The 22,585-nt window shown below is 47.6% G+C and overlaps 1 protein-coding gene across 2 annotated transcripts in view; it reads left to right on the forward strand.

The window, feature by feature from the left end:
• Zan (zonadhesin) overlaps positions 1-22,585 on the forward strand; it is a 104,713-nt gene that overhangs the window by 78,517 nt on the left and 3,611 nt on the right. For both annotated transcript variants that reach the window (XM_087903495.1, XM_087903496.1), the window contains 15 exons: positions 4,244-4,385; positions 4,762-4,979; positions 5,591-5,732; positions 5,987-6,204; positions 6,970-7,111; positions 7,206-7,423; positions 14,330-14,471; positions 14,781-15,025; positions 15,875-16,004; positions 16,736-16,907; positions 17,331-17,501; positions 18,711-18,850; positions 20,048-20,247; positions 20,340-20,478; positions 21,012-21,152. In XM_087903495.1, coding sequence (XP_087759621.1) covers positions 4,244-4,385; positions 4,762-4,979; positions 5,591-5,732; positions 5,987-6,204; positions 6,970-7,111; positions 7,206-7,423; positions 14,330-14,471; positions 14,781-15,025; positions 15,875-16,004; positions 16,736-16,907; positions 17,331-17,501; positions 18,711-18,850; positions 20,048-20,247; positions 20,340-20,478; positions 21,012-21,152 — 2,560 coding nt within the window. The remainder of the gene's footprint in view (positions 1-4,243; positions 4,386-4,761; positions 4,980-5,590; positions 5,733-5,986; positions 6,205-6,969; positions 7,112-7,205; positions 7,424-14,329; positions 14,472-14,780; positions 15,026-15,874; positions 16,005-16,735; positions 16,908-17,330; positions 17,502-18,710; positions 18,851-20,047; positions 20,248-20,339; positions 20,479-21,011; positions 21,153-22,585) is intronic.

Raw genomic sequence — 22,585 nt, forward strand, 5'->3', positions numbered from 1 at the left:
TCCTCTCTGAATTTTTTCAGGAGCAATTTGCAATCCCCATTTAGGTAATACTAGTTTTACTTCTTCAAACAGCCTTTCTAAGGTATCTTTGTTTTGATCAGATATCAGGATATCATCCATATAGTGGTATATTATGGACTTAGGAAATTGTTTGCGTATAATTTTCAATGGTTGGCTTACAAAATATTGGCACAGGGTGGGAGAGTTCAACATTCCCTGTGGGAGGACGGTCCACTGGTACCTCCTTGCAGGCTGAGAGTTATTATAGGTAGGCACTGTGAAGGCAAACTTTTCTCTATCTTTTTCTTGTAATGGTATAGTGAAGAAACAATCTTTCAGATCAATAACTATAAGAGGCCATCCCTTTGGTAACAGGGAGGGCAGAGGAATTCCAGATTGCAGAGGGCCCATAGGTTGAATAACCTTGTTGATAGCTCTAAGATCTGTCACCATTCTCCATTTACCAGATTTTTTCTTAACAACAAACACAGGAGAGTTCCAAGGGCTGGTAGATTCTTCTATATGTCCAGCATCTAATTGCTCTTGTACCAGCTGTTCTAAAGCCTGTAACTTTTCCTCAGCTAAAGGCCACTGTTTAGTCCATATTGGTTTCTCAGTCAACCATTGTAGAGGCATGGCTGTTGGTACCTCTGAAGAGTCATCAATTGTGTTGTGTTCTTGTATAGCTCTAATGGCTGGTTTCCGCCATCTGTAATATCTTGTAATATTATCCTCAGAAATATGGGCTCTGGAAGCAGCAGGAATGTTAATTTGGGTATTCCATTGCTGCAATAGGTCACGGCCCCATAAATTCACTGCAATATTTGCTACATATGGCCTTAGTTTTCCTATTTGTCCGTCTGGACCTATACAATTGACCCATCTCATGCTTTGTCTTACTCGAGATAGGGTTCCAATTCCTAAGAACTGAATATCTACCTCCTGAAGAGGCCAATGCGGATGCCAAGACTCTGGTGTAATGATACTTACATCCGCACCTGTGTCCAGTAAGCCAGTAATAAGTTTGCCATTTACACACACTCTTAGCTGTGGCCTTTGTTCATTTATAGAAGTCTGCCAGAATATTCGTTTACTTTGTCCTCTTAGATTTCTTGATTCATTCACCACATTTAACTCATCCTTCAGGCCGTTATTGCTTTTAACAGCAGGCATGGGGCATTCTAATTTCCCTGAAGAGGCATGTTCTCTGCAGTGATCGGAAATGACTGGACCACATTTGCCATGGGGGCCTTCGAGAGGCCCCCTATTGAGTTTCCCGATGGCAACGGGTTGCCCTGTTTATCTCTTGTTGACCTACACTCATTCGTCCAATGCCTGCCCTTTCCACATCTCCTACATAAACCTGAAGGCTGAGTCCTCCTATTCCTGTTATTCCTAGAAGAGGCATTATTCCTGGACTTCCATTGTCTGCAGTCCCTTTTCATGTGTCCCATTTTGCCACAATGAAAGCATTTTGTAATCTGATGTCTCCTTTTACCTTTGGAAATTGCTTCTTGTACCCATGTTTCATTGCCATAATCAAATGTATCAACATTCATTGTATGTAAAACCCATTCGTCCAAAGGCGCTGATCTGAGCTTTAAAGGCCCCAGGATCCTTTTGCATTCTACATTGGCATTCTCATAAGCCAAAGACTCAATTACTATATTTCTTGCTTCTGGATCAGGTATCCCTATTTGTACAGCCTTAGTTAGTCGTTGCAAAAAGTCACTAAAGGGTTCTCTCTGACCCTGTTTGACCCTGACATACGATTCTACTCTCTGACCTGAGTCTTGAACCCTGTCCCAGGCCCTTAGAGCTGCTGTAGCACATATGGATAAAATGTTTTCATCATAAAGAGCTTGTTCCTGAGGATCAGAGTAAGGTCCTTCCCCTAGAATTTGATCTAGAGAAACCTCAATTCCTTTCGCTGATTCTTGTTGTTGTAAAAGTCTGGCCTCTTGTTTGAATAGGCATTTGAAATGCCATAAAGGTCCGTTCTCAAGGACAGCTGATGTGAGCTGGTTCCAATCTTTAGGGGTGGCCCTGTTGCTCAGAGCCCAGGATTTTAACATCTCCCTAACAAAGGATGAATGTAGTCCATAATTCACAATTGCTTGTTTAAATTCTTTCAGATCATTCATACGTATAGGCTCCCATGTATGTTCTTTAACGACCTTAGGGTTTTTGGAGCCAGTTATCTTTTCTGATGTTATTACTGGAAAGGCAGGTATAACTCTATGTAGACTGAGAGTTTTTTGAGGTGAAGGTTGCCTTTCTACCTTTTGCTCCTGTTCATCAGAGTCTATGATTTCCTCAATCTTATTAAATCTGCTCACCATTGCCTTCTGTAAGTCCTGAATCTCCTGTCCAGTATTATGCTCCAAAGCCTTCATTAACGATTCTAAGGCATGGAGCTTGTCCGTCAGAGACACGATATCCTCCTTGGACATAATCCTCATGGCATGTACTGTGCCTTCTTGTATGGAAATCCTGTCAATTAATCTATCATACCCTTTTGATAAAGTCCGATTTTCACATTCAATGGTTATAATCCTCTCAGCTAATGTTTCAGCACTTACAGTCATGGACTGGAGGTTATGCGTCATTTTGGTTGTCCCCTCCTCCAAGGCAGTGACGCTCCCTTCTAAAGAAGCAATATCAGACTGTACCTTCTTGATATTTTGGCCAGTTGACCGAGTCATATCAAACAAAGATCTATTCTCCTCCTTGAGAACTCCAAACTCTGATCTAGTCTCCTGCTTGAAAACTCCAAACTCTGATTTAGTTTCCTCCTTGAAATCTCCAAACTCTTTTTTGAGGAGGTTGGTATCAGTCTGAATTGTTCTTAAGGTTTTAATCTCTGCCCTCAGCATTGTAGATTCAGTCTGTAAGGACTGTATCTTTCTTATAAAATAGCCAAACACCAGAAAAGCAACAGATCCCAGGAATAACAAAGTAAGAGGAATATCTGAGACATCCTTCAGAATATCCTCCATAGCGCAACTGAAAAAACCATTGAACTTTTGGATAGTAATATTTTCCGACATTTTCAATCAAAGGAAATTGTACTTGTATGTATGTATGTATGTATTTATTTTCAACCGAAAAGAAAAATCTTACCTGTAATGACCGTTGCCTGCCAGTAGGAGGTGGGGCGCACCTGAATCCACGTGGCAGTGGTGTTGATTGAGGAAGTAAACTCTAGAATATATACACTCAAATCCAGAGGTTAAATCCACAGATCACAAAAGGTCAGAGAGCTTCTAGTGGCTAATAAACAAGGCAATAAACAAGGCCCTGCTGCTCTGTTCAACCGGATGCAGAGGGTCGTGACACAGCCACTGCGCTGTTGCTAAAGAGGCCTAGTGCTTTGGGCCCTGTGTCCCTGTGCTGGGATTAAGGGTCAAGCTGCTTTCAGCACTCCTAATCAGTTATGGGTTTCAAACAGCTTGCTGGAACTTCAAAGGGAGCTTGCGCTGTGAGCTCTTTGACTCACGTTGCAAGGAGAAATTTAAAAATCCGTGCCGAACAGGGCAAAGTAAGCCGGCAGAGACTGTCCGGACCTGTGTATCCTGGGAGGCCGAGCTGGGGGTGGGGGGGGCGGTTCTTAAACCAAACGCTGGGCGCCAATTATTAACGAATCAATCCCACACCAGTTATGTTTTAAGGGGTTATTTATTTGGCGGGGGGTAAAACTTACATACACCATAAACCGTCAGGAAGGGAGCCTAGTCGCTGGAGCAGGAGCCGGGAGCAGGAGCCAGGAGCAAGCACCGGAACCAAGAGCCGGAACCAAGAGCCGGAACCAAGAGGGCCTATTCCGGATATGCTTCTCTTTTTAAAAGAGAAATATACCACGCCCCAGTGGGCTGGTATTTCAGCAGCTATTGGCTGACGGAGCGGAAGTCGCTCCCCGCTGCACTGTGGGCTCGTATTTCAGCGACTATTGGTTGAGGCAGCGGAAGTTACTCCCACAACACTAGACAAATGTTCTCTGAGAATCTTAGCTAGCCCTTCTTTGAGGGATTCTAGGCAGGCGCTCTACCACTGAGCCACACCCCAGCCCCTCACTGGGGAATTCTAGGCAGGTGCTCTACCTCTGAGCCACTCTACCCATAAGTTCAAATACAGTTTTTCCTCACTCTAGTAGTTGACTCAGTAGGTATGGAACTTGCAGATTAAGCTTGGTTCCTTAGAATCATCCTCTCCTCACTTCCTTTCTCTTCCCTGGCTTCTGCAGGCAGGCAAGACCTGGATCTCCAGTGGCTGCACCCAGAGCTGTGCCTGCATCAATGGGGCCATCCAGTGCCAAAAGTTCAGCTGCCCCTCGGAGTCCCACTGCCAGCATAGTGATGATGGCAGCAGTACCTGTGCCTCCAACAGTAAGGGAGCTACTGGGAAAGGTGGTGAGGGTATACTCGTTACTGGAGGAATCAGAGGCAGGGCAAGAGGATCCTAGTCTCCTGGGCCTTAGAGATGGGAGGTAGGAGCTACCACAGAGGGGAGGGGTCTGGGAACCCACAGCAGGGCCTCTGTCTCCCAATGGTTCAGCTCCCATGTTGACTTTGGAGGGCCACTCTCTCAGGAATCAGCACACAGTCCATGCTCACTACATGTTTGCTGAATGAATAATGAAGGGAGGGGAAACCCACAAGCAAGCTCTGTTGGTCATTCGTCCTAGCCTGACTTCTGAAGCCTCTGCTCCCACCATCATTCTCAGGTCCTCTCCACTAACACCACACCACTTCCATCCGACAGCCTTTCAATGCCCAGCCCACAGCCACTTCACCAGCTGCCTTCCTTCTTGTTTACCTTCCTGCTTGAATCCTGATGGGCACTGCGAGGGCACCAGCACCAAAGTCCCTGCCGTCTGCAATACAGGCTGCCTCTGTCAACCTGGCTACGTGCTGAACAATGACAAGTGTGTGCCCAGAATCCAGTGTGGCTGCAAAGATGTCCAGGGTGCTCTCATTACAGTGAGTGAGCGTGGAGAATGGGATTAGTTGGGGGTGTGTGTGTGAAAACTTCAGTTCAAGTCCCCATACTCCATTTAAACTGGGCACATGGTTTACGTGCGTAATCCCAGAGCTCCTGCCAAAATATGGAAGGTACAAACAGGACAGCCCTCAGAAACGTGCAAGCTAGACAGTCTGGTGTACATAGTAGTGAACATCATCAAAACCAAAATGGGAAAGAGAAAGAGAGAGGGAGGGAGAAACAGAGAGAGAGAGAGAGAGAGAGAGAGAGAGAGAGAGAGAGAACTTGTTCTGGTGCAAGGTGGAATGAAGGTGCCCTTCAGGAGTACATGCACACCCACACATGCGTGAACATAAATGTGCGTGTGCACACAAACACATTTCTGAAAGTGGTCTTGGGAGCCATTTTCCCCTTTTATCTGCCTTGTCACGTGATGTTCCTATCTATGTAGCTTGTCCTGGAGTTGAAGGGTGGTCAGTTCTTGGCATAGGCTAGACCAGTGCCTACTGCTGCTCTGCCCCCTTGCTTGGGGTCTCTAGACAATTGCTCTGTCACTGAGCTACGCCCTCTGCTGTTCACTGGGGACTTCGTCCTCTTGTGACTTTTACAGGAAAACAAGACGTGGATCACTGATGGATGCACCCAGAGCTGTACCTGCAGGGGAGGGACTATCCAGTGTCATAACTTCAAATGCCCAACAGGGTCCCATTGCCAATACAATAAAGATGGCAGCAGAAGCTGTATCACCAGCGGTAAGAAAGTCATGGGGGAAGAAAGCAGGGTATCTGCTCATGGATGGAAGAATCAGAGCGAGGGCAAGAAGGAAAGTAGTTCTCTGGGGGACACACAGTCCATATTCAGTAAATCTTTTCTGGATGAATAACAAAAGGGACAGAGGAAGCCCTAAAGTTTCTGAGTTGTTCTGCCCACCCTGTTTAACATGGCCTCTGCTTCCTTGGGCTCCTCTGGTTCTCTACACTAATGCCACTCCCTTTCTGCCACAAAGCTCTGAAATGTCCGGCCCACAGCCTCTACACCAGCTGCCTCCCATCCTGTCTACCTACCTGCTCGGACCCGGAGGGCCTCTGCCAGGGCTCCAGCCCCAGGGTCCCCTCCCCCTGCAAGGAGGGCTGTTTCTGTCGATCCGGCTACGTGCTGCATGACGACAAGTGTGTGCTCAGAATTCACTGTGGCTGCAAGGACGGCCGGGGCACCCTCCTCCATGTAAGCAGGCCTGGAGACTGCCACGAGGGAATGGGAGTTGGCTCCGTGAGTTGCTCCATAAATGTGAGGACCTGAGTTGAGTTCCCACTACCCATGGAAGCTGGGTACAGCTGTCTGTGACCCCAGTTTTCTTAAGATATAAGAGGTGACACCTCAACATGGATGTATGCTCACATTCTCATACACACACACACACACACACACACACACACACACATACACACACACATACACGCGCGCACGCACACGCGCCTAGGTTTTTAAGGTTAGGATTAGAGCTTCTCCTTTTCTTGTCTCTCTGGATACTCTTACTTATATGGTTAGCTCCGAGATTTGAAGGTTTTAGAGTCTTGGCATGTGCCAGGGGACTGCTGTCCTAGTGTTCAGTAGAGGATTCTAGACAGATGTTCCTCTGCTGAACCATACCTCCTCTAACACTCCCTGGGGGATTCTAAACAAGCACTATACCTGCCACTGGGTACCGCCAACACCTCACTAAGAATTCTGGGCCAGTACTCTAGCTACTACTGGGTCACACCCCCTGAGCCATGCTCCCATCCCTCACTGAGTGTTCTAGTCAGGCTCAATTACACCCACAATCCCGGTGGCAATTTAAAAAATAAAAAAAAGAATTTTTTTTTTGTCATCTGTAGTTGGTTGACTCAGTGGATATGGAACCTGCAGATGCATAGGGTAAATGTAAGACCCTTGGACAGAAAACTAAGCCCTATGTTCTCTTTCTTTCCCTTCTGGTGACTTCTGCAGACCGGCCAGACATGGATCTCTACTGACTGTACCCGGATTTGTACATGCAAGGAAGGATTCTTTCAATGCCAGAACTTCCAGTGCCCCTCAGGGACCCACTGCCAACAATATCAAGATGGCAACAGTAACTGTGTCTCCAATAGTAAGGGAGCCCATGGGAAGGGAAAGACAGAACCAGCTCATGGCTGGAGAAATCCGAGGCATGGCATGAGCCCTGTTCTTCTTCCACCCCACAGCTATGAAGTGCCCAGCCAACAGCCTCTACACCAGTTGCCTTCCCTCCTGTCAGCCTTCCTGCTCCAACCCAAATGGCCTCTGTGAGGGTGTCAGCCCCAAAGTCCCCTCCACCTGCAAGGAGGGCTGTGTCTGTCAACCTGGCTACCTGCTCAATGAGGACAAGTGTGTGCTCAGAAACCAATGTGGCTGCAAAGATACCAAAGGTGACCTCATCCCGGTGAGTTGGTGTGGAGCCTGGGATGGCGGGGAGTGGGGGGCAGGCACCCTCTGCATTTCTCAGCCTTGGATGCGCCTGTTTATATGGTTGGCCCTGGAGTGTGAAAGCTGGTAGACCTTAGAATGAGTTTTAATTTTTGTTTTTTCATTTTTCAAAGATAAGGACTCCTATAACTCAGGCTGGTCTCAAACTCACTGCATACCTGAAGATGGTCTTGAACTCCAGGTCCTCCTGCTTTGACTTTTGAAGTGCTGGGATGACAGGCTGCCCCACCATGCCTGGGTTATGTGGTGCCTGGGGTGGAAACCAGGGTTTTGTACATCATAGGCTAGCAGTCTACCAATCGAGCCACATTCCCAGCCCTCATAGATTGGGAACTGTGTCAAGGAATCCCCACAGCTGAAACCAAGGTAGACGGTGACCAAACAGGAAGAACTCTGCTGCTCCATTTCCTCATCAGATGGGTCCAGTAGCCCCTCTTAAGCAATGGACTTAAGACATCAAGAACAAGCTGTGTGTTATTCTACACACCTACCACTTGGAAGGGCAGGGCAGGAAAATCAGAAGTTGAAGGCTATCCTCAGATACATAGTGACTTTGAGACTAGCCTGAGCTACTTAAGACCTTGTCTCAACTAAACTTAGCAAAAGGCCAAGAACAATGTCTTGAGAAGGAGGAATACATGGTACCAAGGTTCAAATGGCACTGTAACTGTCTTCTAGAGAAGGCCAGTTGCATCAGTTCCTGGGCATCCACAGGAATTATGTTCTTTGTTCCAGGATACCCTGAAGAAACCCAAATGTACAGATGTTCAAGCCCTTATATAAAATGATGTAGTAGGCCTGGAAGTGAAGCATAGTGGGTAGAGTGTTAGGAATATTCCTAATTCCAGTCAGACCAAAGCAAACCAAATTAAAAGACATCCAAGTTTAATTGAACGTCTGCGCTCTCGGGTGGCCTGAGGTAGGGAATAGAAAGCCGACACAACCACTGGAGAAGAAGAGGGAAGACCACATGTTTATTTTCTGGAGAACAGTTTAAATAGCCTGTGAGAATGGTCTTGACCTTTCCTGGGGAGGGGTCAAGGTTTGACGGGCTCAGGGGAGGGGGTTTACAAAGATGGAGGCTGGAGGCTGGGATTACATTCCAGACTCTTTGTATAAGGGGTGACAGGAAGCTGAGGTGATACTTACGACCCACATAGAGAACTTGGCACATAGAGCCCTGGGTTCCATCCTCAGCACCACATAAACCAGGAGTGGTGATGTCCATCTGTCCTCCTAACGTGGGAAAGATAGAAGCAGAAGGTGCAGAAGCTCAAAGCCCTCTTTGAATTGGAGGCCAGCCTGTTCTATATGAGACTGTTTCAAGAAATAAGGAAGACTGTGAAAGCCATCTGGCTGTGACATCTGACACCCCCTTGATCCCAAGGTTGATTTGGATGATGTGACTGGCTAAGCAGGTTTCTCCTTCCCCCTTACCACTTCCTATGTGTCCCTTCCAAAGCTGCCCACTTGGTTGAGAAGGACTGTTTTTTTTATTGTTTGTTTGTTTGTTTGTTTTTTCCTTCCTTCCTTCTTTCCTTCCTTCTTCCCTTCCTTCCTTCCTTCCTTCCTTCCTTCCTTCCTTCCTTCCTTTCTTTCTTTCTTTCTTTCTTTCTTTCTTTTTGTCAAGGGTATATAGTAGCTGGGGCTTCCTGCTAGAACCTCCACACAAGCTCTCTAAACAAACAGAACTGGACAGATAGCTCAGTCAGTGTTTGCCTTATTCATGAGGGTGCCAGTTTGATTCCTAGAACCCCTAAAGAAAAGAACCAGGAGGTAGCTGGGCAGATAAACGTACCTCCCACAAAGCCCAGTGACCTGACTTTGATCCCAGAAATCACAGGGGAATGAAAGAAATGTACTCTGGTCACCCCACACACACACATACACACACACATGCTATGGCATCCAATGCCCAAATAAATATATTTTCTATTTTTTGAAAGTCAGATGTAGTATTATTTACTTGTAATCCCAGCATTGAAGAGGTGGAGATAGGTAGATAGATCTCCGAGGCTCACTGACCAGCCAACCTAGCCTACTTAGCAAGTTCAAGACTTAATGAGAGACCCTGCCTCAAAGAACAAGGTGAACAGTTCCTGAGGAAAAGCTTTTCCTTTGGCCCTCCTCTACACATGCACATGCATATATGTGTACACACGTGCGTGCGCACACACACACACACACACATGAACACATGCATTTACACACATACATCCACACACAAGTAATAAGTAAAATATATAGTACTTATATATCTTCCTATTTGATTTAAATAATTCTACATTAATTATAATAAGACTATGTAAAGTTATACAAATTGTTAGGAATATTTCCTAACCAAGCCACTCTGCCAATGCAGAATAATCCCAATCAAACCAAATCAGACAAAATTAAAAGATATCCAGGTTTAATTAAACACCTGCACTCCTGGGTGGCCTGGAGGGGAACAGGAAGTCGCCAATGCAACCACCAGAGAAGAAAAGGGAAAACCACGTGTCTATTTTCTGGGGAACAATTTAAATAGCCTGTGGGAGTGGTCTTGACCTTTCCTGGGGAGGGGTCAAGGTTTGGCAGGCTACCTTGACCCTTCTTGGGGAGGGGTGAAGACTGTTTGCTAAGGTGATATTTTTGACCAACATTTTAGGCTCTCTTTGGAAAAAGGGGCGTCGACTCAAGTCTGGCTACTTCCTGCAGGCATGGGGGCGACATGAGGGAGGGGAGAGCTGGGTGTTGGTGGGTTCACGCTCAGCGAAGGGTGTGGCTGGAGAGGCATCCTGTTTACTGTCATCCCAGAGACTCCAGGCATCTGTTTCTTGAGGGAGATAAGAAGACAGGTGTCTAGGAGAAAAATATTGTTATTACCTGTCTTGTTTGTATCACCAGAGATGAGTGTGACAGACCGAGAAGCAGGTAGGCCCTTCATGACATCTTGGAAAACCGGAGCCCGAGCTTCGCCAAAGAAATGGGGGCTGTCCCAAAAACCCTGTGGAAGAACAGTCCGTGTAAACTGTCTAGGAGTCAGGGTCCTCCCAGGTAAAGACAGAGAGGAAGTATGAGTCGGGGTGTAAAGGGACAGTTAAAGAAGGCATCTTTTAGGTCCAGAATGGTAAAGTAGAAGGTGGTAGGAAGGACGTTAGACAGATTATATGGGTTGTTCACCAGTGGGTGAACTGGAATGACTGCCGTATTTATGAGGTGGAGGTCTTGAACCAAGGGGTAAGCGTCAGAGGGCTTATGCACAGGAGGAATTGGACCGTTGCAAGGTGAGTCGACAAGAATCAGAAGTCCTTGAGATAGGAGATGGGTGATAACAGGCTTAAGGCCTCGGTGGTGGGTTTTAGAAATAGGTAACTGGGGTCTGGAAGGGAAGGACAAAGGGTCTTTGAGGTGAACTAGGACTGGCCGGTGGTGATTAGCAACCACAGGTGGAGAGATACTTGGGGATCTACTGGATCAGGGAGAGTAGGGACAGAACAGTCTGGGGTAGGAACCTGTGAGGCCATTAAAGTGAGAAGAAAGTGTGACTCAGGAGAGTGGGGGGGAGGTGTGCAAAGTAAGTGTGGTGCAGGGCAAGCAGGTATCACAAGGAAAGAGTGAGAGAAAAATTGCCCTGCAAGAATGTAGGGCAGTGGCAAAGTTTTAAGTGGGGAGAAACGGATCCCGTCCACCCCCATAACTGAAATTGGTGAGGGGAACATAAGGCCCAAGTGAGATGTTAAAACAGAGTAGGTAGCTCCCATGTCCAAAAGAAAGGCAATGGACTCACCTGCTACCTGTAGCATTACCCTAGGCTCGCTTTGGGTTATGGGAGTCACCAAGTCTGGGCTGCATCAATCCTCTGTAAGGCCAAGAATTTCGAAGGCTGGCAACATCTCACTTGTTGATGTTGGTGAGGCTGGACTTCCGTGGTGTTGCATAGAGGACGAGCCCCCATGGGGGCATTGTGATTTCCAGTGTCCAGGTTGGGAGGCCCAGGGCAATATCGTGCCAAATGGCCACTTAAAACACCTTTGAAGCAGCCTACCAGCAAAGTTGACTTAAGCTGAACTCTGCTGGGATGGAGCCTTGCGGTTGACTTCCCCTATCCCCCTTCCGGGAGTCCTGGTGGCCTTAAGGCAGCTGCTAAGGCTTGGGCCTGGAGCGTTACTGCCTGTTACAGCTTTATCTGTCGGGAAGACTCAGCTTTCTCTTCTCAGACATTAAAAACTTTAAAGGCCATTTTCACCAACTCTTATATAGGAATTAACATTTCTCTAATATCTGGTGCTGACTGAGAAATAAAATGGGTAGCTAGGACCGTGGCTCCCGCTGGGGAGGCTAGATCCAGCCTTGTGTATTGGACTATGGTCTCTTGTAACCGATTTTAAAATATGGCTGGGTTTTCGTCAGCTAACTGTGTGATCTCTTGAAGTTTGCCAAAATTAATTACTTTTTCTGAGACCATTTCCATACCCTGAGGAGGCAACGAACCATGATGCCCTGCCTCTGTCAACCGCTTTGGCCAGGTTGGTAGTCCCAGTGTGATTCTGTGGCTGGCACAGCCACCTTCCCCACAGGGACCGTACAGATGAGTCTGGTCTGCATACTGCCTAGCTGCTGTCTAAATTCTACTTCGCTCCTCAGGAGAGTAGAAGTGTGAATGACATAGTAATCATGCCAGGTTAGATTGTAGACCTGGGACAGATAGTGAAACCCTTTAATATAAGCAGAAGGATTATCAGAAAAGGAACCCAGCCGCTTTTCTATCTGAGAAAGATCTGGAAGAGAAAAGGGAACATGAACTTTAATAATGCCATTGGCTCCCGCTACTTCCCAGAGAGGACAGAGAAGGGCAGGGTTATGGTGGGATCTGATATGGGAGGAGACAAGGGAGGATTGGGGGGAGTTAACCCATTGTGCAGAGGGGGTCCAAGGGTAGGAAGATGTGGTGGAGGAGGGGAGAAGGTGGGTAAGGGGAAAGTTGACCTTGGACTTCCGGTTTGGCTAGGGAGGGAGTAGGTGAGGGTGGGTGCGGAAAGGAATATGAAGAATTTTGCTCTACAGGAGGGTTGGGGATAGTGAGGGTTCCAGGGAGTGGGTGAGGGGCCGTGCCTCAGGATGCATGGTCAAGGCCTAGCTATCGGGATCCCAGTTACAAAATGACTGGGAATCTAGAGGCACCGTGAACCTAGCAACAAAAAACGGTGCTGCAAGACACTGGCTACTGAGGGAGGGGCAAGAATGCAGTGCCCAAAAATCGTGGACATTTGAGAGTTCTGTCCATTTGTCTCCACAGCAACAAAAATTTTCTAGGCCTCGGAGGACAGTAAATTCAAGGCTTCCCTCTAGTGGCCATCGCGTCCCATTGTCAAGATTGTATTGAGGCCAAATCTTAGTGTATAGAGAAATTAACAACCACTTGGAACAGATTGTGTCGGACAGATTTATAAATATTTTTTAAGAAGCATTCCAGGGGCGATAATGGATCTGGCTTTGAATTGCAAGCGCCCATTTTAAAAGTCTATGCCCAGTTGTGTGGCTCAAGTCTATCACAGTGCGTCCACTGAACTCTCAAACAGGGCTGTGAAAGAATGTCAGGCGTCCCTGTACAAACACAATTCACCTCAGCAAAAGTCTCAGCTTTCGCTGCATGGGTGAGGCTTTTGGCGCGGACTGCGTCTTCCACAAAAGCCCAAAAATCGAGAAAAGTAAACACAAACAGATCCCCCAAAACCCTAGTAGTATAGGCAAGAGAACAATACTCACTACCTCACTACGACGATGTTGATCTACGGGAGTCGATTTTAGCCTGGCAGAGAGCATGGGATGGGGGTGGGGAATAAGGGCGTTTCCAGAACATGGCCGTGGACCCGCGGGAAAAACAACCCCTTGGTGGGACCTCCAAGATTTTAGGAATATTTTCTAACCCAGCCACTCCGCCAACGCACAATAATCCTAATCAAACCAAATCAGACCAAATTAAATATATCCAAGTTTAATTAGACGCCTGTGCTCCCGGGTGACCCTGAGGGGAACGGGAAGCCACCAACACGATCACCCACCAGAGAGGAAAAGGGAAAACCACGTGTTTATTTTCTGGGGAGCTGTTTAAATTGCCTGTGAGAGTGGTCTTGACCTTTCCTGGGGAAGGGTCAAGGTTTGGCAGGCTATCTTGACCCTTCTCAGGGAGGGGTGAAGGTTCGAAGGGCACAAGGGAGAGTCCTTCAAAGTTGGAGTCTGGGGCTGGGATTACACAAATAGTTGTGCTGTGTTATTTAGGGAATAATGACATAAAATTACAAATAGATTTTCTTTCTAGAACTTAGGGCCTCATTTATGGTAGTTATTAACTCTACTACTGACCCGTACTCTAGCCCTTCACTAGGAGATTCTAGGGGCTCTACTGTCCGTGCCCAGCCCCTCACTGGGGATTCTGGGCAGGTGCTCTACCACTGAGCTCTACCCCTATCAATAGACACAATTTTTTTTTTTATATTTGGACCATGTGGTAGTTTTATTTTATTATATTTTCTTTTTATTTATTCTTTTCTCACACAGTACTTCCCAACTGCATCCTTTCCTCCCTCCCTCCACCTCCCTTCTTCCCAGATCCACTTCTCCTCCTCTTCCCTTCAGAAAAGAGCAGACCTCCCAGGGACACCAACCAAACACAGCATTACAAGCTACAGTAAGACCAGGCACATATAAAGGCTGGAGGCAATTGTTTCAAATATTTTCATCCCGTGGTTAGTTGGCTTGATAGATATGGGACCTGCAGGTAGGGAGGACAAATGCAAACCATTCTCAGGGAAGCTAAGCCTTTCTCTTTAGAATTACCACCCCTGTCCTCACACCCTTTCTCTTTCCATGCCTTCTGCAGACAGGCAAGACCTGGATCTCCAGTGGCTGCACCCAGAACTGTACCTGCATGGATGGGGTTGTTCAGTGCCGGAACTTCATCTGCCCCACAGGGTCCCACTGCCAGCACAGTAATGATGGCAGCAGTAACTGTGCGGCCAACAGTAAGGGAGCTGTGGGGGAGGGGGAACGGAGAGGAGTCCTGATGGGGAACCTTGGGGGAGGGGGAGGGGAGAAGAGCTCTGTGGGGGAGGGGAGTGAAGAGGAGCCCTGGTGGGGCGCCATGGGGGAGGGGAGCGGAGCTCTGGTGGGGAGCCGTGGGGGAGGGGAGAGGAGCCGTGGTGACTGAAAGAATCAGAGGCAGGGCCCCTGGTCTAAGAGGGAGGGTGGTCAGAAATACCACAGTTAGGAAGAAAGTCTGGGAGACCAGTAGCTGGGCTGAGGTCCTTTCCAGTTTGCAAATTTCTTGACAGAATTGGAAAAATGTACCATCCTTGGGGATCCCTATTACCACACTTTCGATGACTTCTCCTACCGCTTCCTGGGTCGGATGAACTACTATCTCATAAAGACAATAGACAAACTCCCAGGGGGGATCGAGCACCTGGTCATAGAGGGGCGCAACAAAATATCCCCCAAAGGGAGTCCAACCTTGCATGAAGTGACCACCATCGTCTACGGTGATAAAATACAGCTTCAAGAAGGGCTGGTGGCTTTGGTGAGTAAAGGGGCAGGATCAGACATGAAGGGAACCAGGAGACCACTGTAGGCCGTCTGTGGTTAGCAAAACCAGAGTGCCCCATTGTCAGGGAATTTCCAGGGGTGCAGACTGCTCTTAGAAGTCAGAGTTGATGCCACTTCCTGGAGAAAGGTGGCACAGGGCAGTAGGACTGAAAAAGGGCTGAGGAGGATGAAGGGAGTGACTGGGCAGAAGGAAGGACGGCATGCATGTGGTAATGGAGCTGGAGCAGCCTCTGTGCTAGCTAGAAAAGCAGCATTCCTTTACACTTATTTCAATTTTAAATATTTACTTATTTATTTATCATTTATTTATTTATGTGTGTCTATGTAAGTATATCCCACATATGTATGACTGCCCACAGAGGCCAGGTGTCGTGAACCCTGGACCTAGAGTTATAGGTAGTTATGAACAGTCCAACAAGGATTCTGGGAACCAAATACAGGTCCTCTGGAGACACAGCAACCACTGTCAACCTATGGGTCATCTCTCTGTCACACTTTCTTATTTATTGTACGTGTGTGTGCATGTCGTGCTGTGTGCATGTGTGGAGGTCAGAAGACAGCTTGGAGGAGTCTGTTCTCTGCGTCCACCGTGTGGGTCCTGGAAGTCAACCTCAGGTCCTCCAGATCAGTAGCAAGTGCCTCTACCCACTGAGCCATCTCTCTTTCTGAGTGTTTGCAAGGAAGGAACTGGGGTATAAAGGGAGGTCTCTGACACTGGGGGTAATGAAAACTCTAGCGAGCTGGGCAAAGCCAGGCACAGACAACAGCAGCAGTGAGTGTGGCCTACTTAGCATGCTGTGCAGCTGCAGTCTTCCATTTCAAGGTCAACAATCAAAAGGTGGCAATCCCCTACAATCCAAATGACCACCTGCGGGTCCTCCTGCGGGCACAGCGGCTGTTTCTCATCACTGACTTTGAAATGGTGGTGGACTACGATGGGAAGCACAGTGCAGGTAACTGGGGCACAGACACAGACCGCAGAGCACCTATCTCTGAACCAGGCATGCTCGCTCACACACGTAATCCCAACCCTCGGGAGCCAAAGGCAGAAGGATCTCCAGTGAGTTTGGGCACATTGTGGTATACATCGTGAATTCCAGTCTATCCAGGGCTTATAGTGCAATACTGTCTCAAAGAAATCCAGTAAAGCAGTGGTGACATACACCTTTAATCCCAACACTTAGGAGGCAGAGGCAGGTGGATCTCTGTGAGTTTGAGGTCAGCCTGGTCTACAGAGCGAGTTCCAGGACAGTCAAGGCTGTTACACAGAGAAACCATGTCTCGAAAAAGGAAAAAGGAAAAAAAGAACCCAATCAAACCCTAACCAAGAAACTGACAGTGCAGGTGTGGAGGAGCTGGCCTCAGCTACACAGCTGGAGCACACCTGTAGTCTCTGCAGTTGGAAGGTGGATGCGGGAGGGTCAGGAGTGTGAAGCTAGCCTCAGCTACATACCCTGTTTGAGTCCAGCTTGGGCTATCTGAGACACTGTCTCAAAAATGAAAACAGTGACAATAAAGCCAATAACCACAGAAAATAGGAACCCCATCTGTGATGAAAAGATACAGCTCAGACAGGTCAGAGGAAGATGTGTTTGTTATACCTGGGAATAGAGCCCCCAGCCTGAAAGGGAGACTCAGATTGTGGAGGGGAGAACAGACTTTGGCTCACTACTTTGTCCTGCAGTGATCTCCTTGCCTACCATGTACCGTGGGCTGATACGGGGCCTGTGTGGAAACTATGATAAGGACCGAACCAATGACTTGATGTTGCCCAGTGGAACACTCACCTCAAACCTCAATGTCTTTGGCAACAGTTGGGAGGTGAAGATGATGAATGCCCTCTTCCGATTGCCAAGGTGAGGGCTGAGGATTGGGAGATGACTTAGAGTTTCTTTCACTGGAGGTGGTAGAAGATTGAACCTGTGAGCTTGTGCACTAATCTGAGCCACACTCCTTGCCCTTTACTGAGAATCAAAGTCAAGTACTCTTTTTACTGAGTCATACCCAGCCCCTCACTGGGAGATTCTCTTCAGGAGTTGGGTATCTCCTACCCAGCAAGTCTCTTTTTCCACTGCCTTGACCCTCTGGTCCTCAACACGGACGTACCTTCTGTCACTCGGTCTCTTACTGACCAGTGGAAACAGCTGATCATTGGAAATCCCCATGTGCCCTTGTCCTTCCCTTCGCTTTTCTGCACACTTGTTTTTGTTTTGTTTTGTTTTCCCTCAAATTCACCTCCCTCCCAAACCTCACACAACCCCTTGCCATCCCTACTTCAGGTCCCTGCCAGAAGAAGATGGGGAAGAGGAAGAGTCTGACCCTCTGCTGTCAGAGTGCAGCCCAGAGCAGATAGCGTTCCTCAGCAGCACCCAGGCCTGTAGGGTGGTGGTGGACCCCCAGGGTCCCTTTGCTGCCTGTCACCAGATTGTAGCCCCAGAGCCCTTCGAGCAGTGAGTCACAGGCCCAGTACTCACAAGAATGTTCCAGATTCCTGCTGTGGTTTTCCTCTCTGACCCCCTCTAGCTCTGTGGACTTGGTTCTTCTCCCTTGTGACCCCATTTCCTACTGACTCCCCCCATTCTACATCCTGTTTTTCTGCAATCCAATGCCTTTATCCCCAAGCTATCCCTCTAGCCTGCTGACTTTCTGTGTGGGGTTCTGGGCCTCTCTTCTCTATTTTATTTTTAATCTATTTTATCCTGTATTTATTTAGGTCTCGTGTAGCCCAGGCTAATATATGCCTAAGGATGACCTTGAATTTCTGATCCTTCTGCCTCCACCTCCCAAGTGCTGAGATTACAGGCGTGGACCACCATGCCTTGCTTTTGTGGTACAGGGGATGGAACCCAGGGCTTCATGCATGTCAAGCAAACACTACCAACTCGGCCGCATCCTCAGCTTTTGCTTATTATCTATTTGGGGGGATTTGCGAGGGGAATGAGCACGTACTTGTTTGTTCAGTGTATGTGCCATGTATGTTTACATAGGTCAGAGATCAACTTCAGGGGCCATCCACCTTGGTTTTTATTTTTTCCTTTCTTTCCTTTTGTGTGAGTGTGGGTGTGGATATGTGTTGTTGGGTCATCAAGAGTTAAAGTCAGGTGTCCTGCTTTCTCTCTTTGCTGTATTCCATTGAGACAGGGGCTCACACCCAACCTGCAGCTCACTATTTTTTTTTTTTTTTTTTTGGCTAGACTGTGAGAGAGTGAGTCCCATTGATCCTTTTGTTTTTACTCCTTGATAAAGCTGGGATTACAGGCATGTGTGGGGGTTTGAACTCGGTTCCTCATGCTTGAACAGCAGGTACTTTTTCGTAGTGGCATCTCTCCCCAGCTTCCACCTTGTTTTGAGACAAGTCTCTAACTTGAGCCTAAGCTTACTGATTAGGCTAAGATGGCTGGCCGGTGAGCCTCAGGGACCCTTCTGTTTCCCCTTCACCAGCACTGGAATTACAAGCATATCATCACACCCTACTTGTTTTTAGCATGGATACTGGGAATCAAACAGGCCCTTCCTTATTCTTGCAAGGCAAGCACTTGGTCAACTGAGCCATGTCCCCAGCCCCCAGCCCCTCGCCTGGGCCCTTTTTCTGCAAGGCTGGCTCTCCTTGCTCCCCCTCTCTAAAGCACACCTACTCCACCCTTCCCCTTCTACTTCAGGCACTGTATGTCCGACATGTGCACTGGTTGGAAAACCAAGGAAGAAGAGGAGTTTCGATGCCGGGTCCTCAGTGGATATGCAATCATTTGCCAGGAGGCAGGTGCCAACACGACTGGCTGGCGGGACCAGACACACTGTGGTGAGGCTCTGTTTCTGCCCAGCAGCTGGCTCTGACTCCTCAGTCATTCTGCTGTCTGCTCAGCTCTGCTTCTGCCAGCACGCTCACCATGCCCTTTCGGCCTTGACTCTTCTATCCCTAGTTCAAGGCAGCCAGTGATGCCAGACTGACCCCTGACCCCTCTCCCATCCACTCCTCCGCTGTCCAATCCCCTCCTCCTCCTCCTCTCTGCCCATTTTTTCTGTTGTGTTTTTTCTTTTATTTTTTTGTATGTTTATATATGTGTGTGTGTCCATGTGTGTTTGCATGCATGCAGACATATGTGTGGAGACCAGAGAACAGGAGTCATTTACTTTGTTCTTTTGTTTGTTTGGTGTGGGGCAGTTACATTTCTTTATTTTGTGTGTATGTGTGGGTGCACATGTTCCACAGCACACCTGTGAAGGTCAGAAGACAGAAGACAACTTCCACCATGTGGGAGGGATCCAGTCAGGTCACCTTCACCCGCTAAACCATCTCAACTAGCCCCACCTTGTTTTCTCTCTCTCTCTCTCTCTCTCTCTCCTCCCCCCCCCCCCCGGCCCCCAATGCCTGGTGATTAGGTAGTACTGACTGACTATCAACCCCCAGGTCTCCTCAGGTCTCCCACACCTGGCCTGAGCAGAAGCGCTATCCCTCATTGTGTATGCTTTGGGATGGATTTATTTTAAGACTTTGCTGATTTTTATTTGATTTATGAGTACTTTGCCTGCATGCGTTCTGTGCACTGCATGCACCCTGGGGCCCACAGAGGTTGGAGGAGGTGTCAGAGCCTCTGGAGCTGGAGTCACAGGTGGTCATAAACTGCCATGTGGGCGCTGGGAGCAGAACCAGGATCCTCTGCAGGACCCAGCTCCTAACTGCTGAGTTCCTTCTCCAGCTCCAAGAACAAAATCTCACTTGATAGCCCAAGCTGGCTTCAAACTCCTGGTGCTCCTTCCGGATCAGCTCTTGAGTGCTGGGATTATGTGCTACTCTACCCACCCTACCATGTCCATCTGTTTCCATCAAACGTCTTATGTTCCAGACAACACTTGAGGCGGAACTGGCCTGCTCGCCCTAGCTTCCCTGTGTACAGGGAGCCCTGTGTTCTGTTGAATGACCGTATACCCTGCTTTCCGTTTCTTACTCACCAGTCCCAAGGCCAGCCAGCTCCTAACCATGCTTCTATCCCCTCAGCCATGACATGCCCTGCCAATACTGTGTACCAGCCCTGTATGACGCCCTGCCCAGCATCCTGTGCCAAATTTGTGACCCCCAAGGCCTGTGAAGGCCCCTGCGTGGAAGGCTGTGCCACCATCCCAGGCTACATCTACAGTGATACCCAGAGCCTCCCAGTGGCACAGTGCGGCTGCACCACCAATGGCATCTATTACAAGGTCTGGGCAGCGGAGGCCTGGGAATCCAGGTGTGAAGAATGAGATCTAGGGTGAATTTAGAATGTCTGCTGCCTTCACTTCCTCTTTTCCAGCTGGGTGACAGCTATGTGACTGATGACTGCTCCCAGCATTGCACCTGCGCCAGCCAGGGGACCCTGCTGTGTGAGCCCTATGGCTGCAGGGTTGGAGAGGCCTGCACCGTGGCCAACTTTACTCGAGGCTGCTTCCGGGGTAAGCCTGGGCCCTTGTGGTCTCTTAACACCAGGCGTACCCTTCCTCCCTGAGTCAGACTCCTGCCCGAGTGGGATTCCTGCTTGGTCTCAGGAGGTCTGGAAAGCACAACACCCCACTTTATGAGCAATGAAAATAGGGTTCCAGCCAGGTACAGTGGCGCACGCCTTTAATCCCAGCACTCAGGAGGCAGAGGCAGGCGGATCTCTGTGAGCTCAAAGCCAGCCTGGTCTACAGAGTGAGTTCAAGGACAGGCTTTAAAGCTACAGAGAGACCCTGTCTTGAGAGCAAGTGGATGAGAGCTGAGGAATGGTACCTGAAGTTGACCTCTGGACCTTCACATACACACACGTGGGGGTTCAGGAGGCTAAGCAAATTCCCTGAACCCAGGGTAGCAGGGTTAAAACTTAGATTGCTGAGTGGACCCCAGGGCAGCTTTGGTGACTGCTGCTTTCTCCCGGGGCCCACAGCCAGGCATCTCCTACACTGTGAATATCCTATTGGGATCCACTCACACCCTTCTGCCCTTGTAGATAGTCCTTGTCTACAGAACCCCTGTCGCAATGATGGCCGGTGTCAGGAGCAAGGGGACACCTTCATCTGCCATTGTGACCTCGGTTATGGAGGAGAATTCTGCACAGAACCTCGGGATATCCCATCCAGAAAAAAGCTAGGTAACAACCACACCCCAGGCCTGTGTCCCACTGGCCATTGCCACAGAATTACTGTTTTTAATTTTCATATACATTGTATCTATTATATATTACTCTGTTTTAGTTTTCATGTATCTTATAATATATAGTATTTAATTTTAATTTAATTTTCTTACAATTGTAATATCTGTTATATATACAGATATGTGATAGGGTGACAATGATAGGTATACTATACAATATTATTAATCTATCACAAACTATTACATATAGTATAATAAGTAATATAGCATAGGCAATATTGTGTATTATATACTATAGGTAATATTTGAAATACATAATTACTTATCACATATAGTTTATAATTATATATAAATATTTTGGGTTCATTGTATATTAATATACTTTAAATGTACAATATAAGTTACATTGTGCTATATATTTTTATATGTGGAAAATATGTATATTTCTTATAAATAAATAACAAATATATATGGAAAGTCAAAAGGTGATGGAGAGGTACTGAACAGGAATAGCCAGAGTGAAGCTAACAGGAGAGGGGTGGGAGTTCAGCCAGGTGTGTGCTAATAATCCTAGTACATGGGAGGTGGGAGTAGGAGGGTCAGAACAAGTTCAAGGTCATTTTCAACAAAATAGTGAGTTCAAGGCCAGTCAGGGCTACATGACATCATGCTGCAAACAAATTAATAAAACAAGCAAATAAACAAGAAGTGGGGGGCTGAGGAGGTAACACAGTTACTTGTTCTGAAAGAACAAGGACCTAACTTTGATCCCCAGAACCACACGAAAATCTGGGTGTACACTGCAATCCTAGTGCTGGGGAAGGAGGAGTGTGCTTGAAGAATATCACCAGGGGGTGTCCTTTGGCCTCCACATGTGTGTATAAACACATGAATAGACATCTGCTCCTTTACACACACACACACACACACACACACACACACAGAGTGCTAGGGTTCAGAGAGAAGATTCTAGCACATTCCACTAGGATATGAGCAAAAGACAGGTTGAGGACTAATTGTCTTGCTGATTCCTGGGGATCACACAATGACATGATCCTCATTATTTTTCATATGTAATATATTATGTTGTGTGTAATATATATTTTAGGGTTCTTTTCTGAGATAGGGTTTCATATAACCACGATGGCCTCAAACTCACTATATAACTGAGGGTGACCTTGAACTCCTGATCTTCGTCTTCACCTCCAGCTTGCTAGGATTACAGGCCTGTGCCACATGCCTGACGAGCGTACACATGTTATATAGTGTGTAGTACACGAGCTGGCAGGACAGCTGAGTAACCAGGCCTAGAGACCTGAGTTGGGTTCCAGGGTTTCACATAGGCAAAGGAGATAGATGACTTTCTTGGGTTGTCCTCTGACACCCACACATTCATCCCACCACAACAAACAAATATAACCCCACAAATAT

This window comes from Myodes glareolus, chromosome 2 (genome assembly GCF_982192425.1).
Source record: "Myodes glareolus chromosome 2, mMyoGla1.1, whole genome shotgun sequence".
NCBI classification, from domain to species: domain Eukaryota; kingdom Metazoa; phylum Chordata; class Mammalia; order Rodentia; family Cricetidae; genus Myodes; species Myodes glareolus.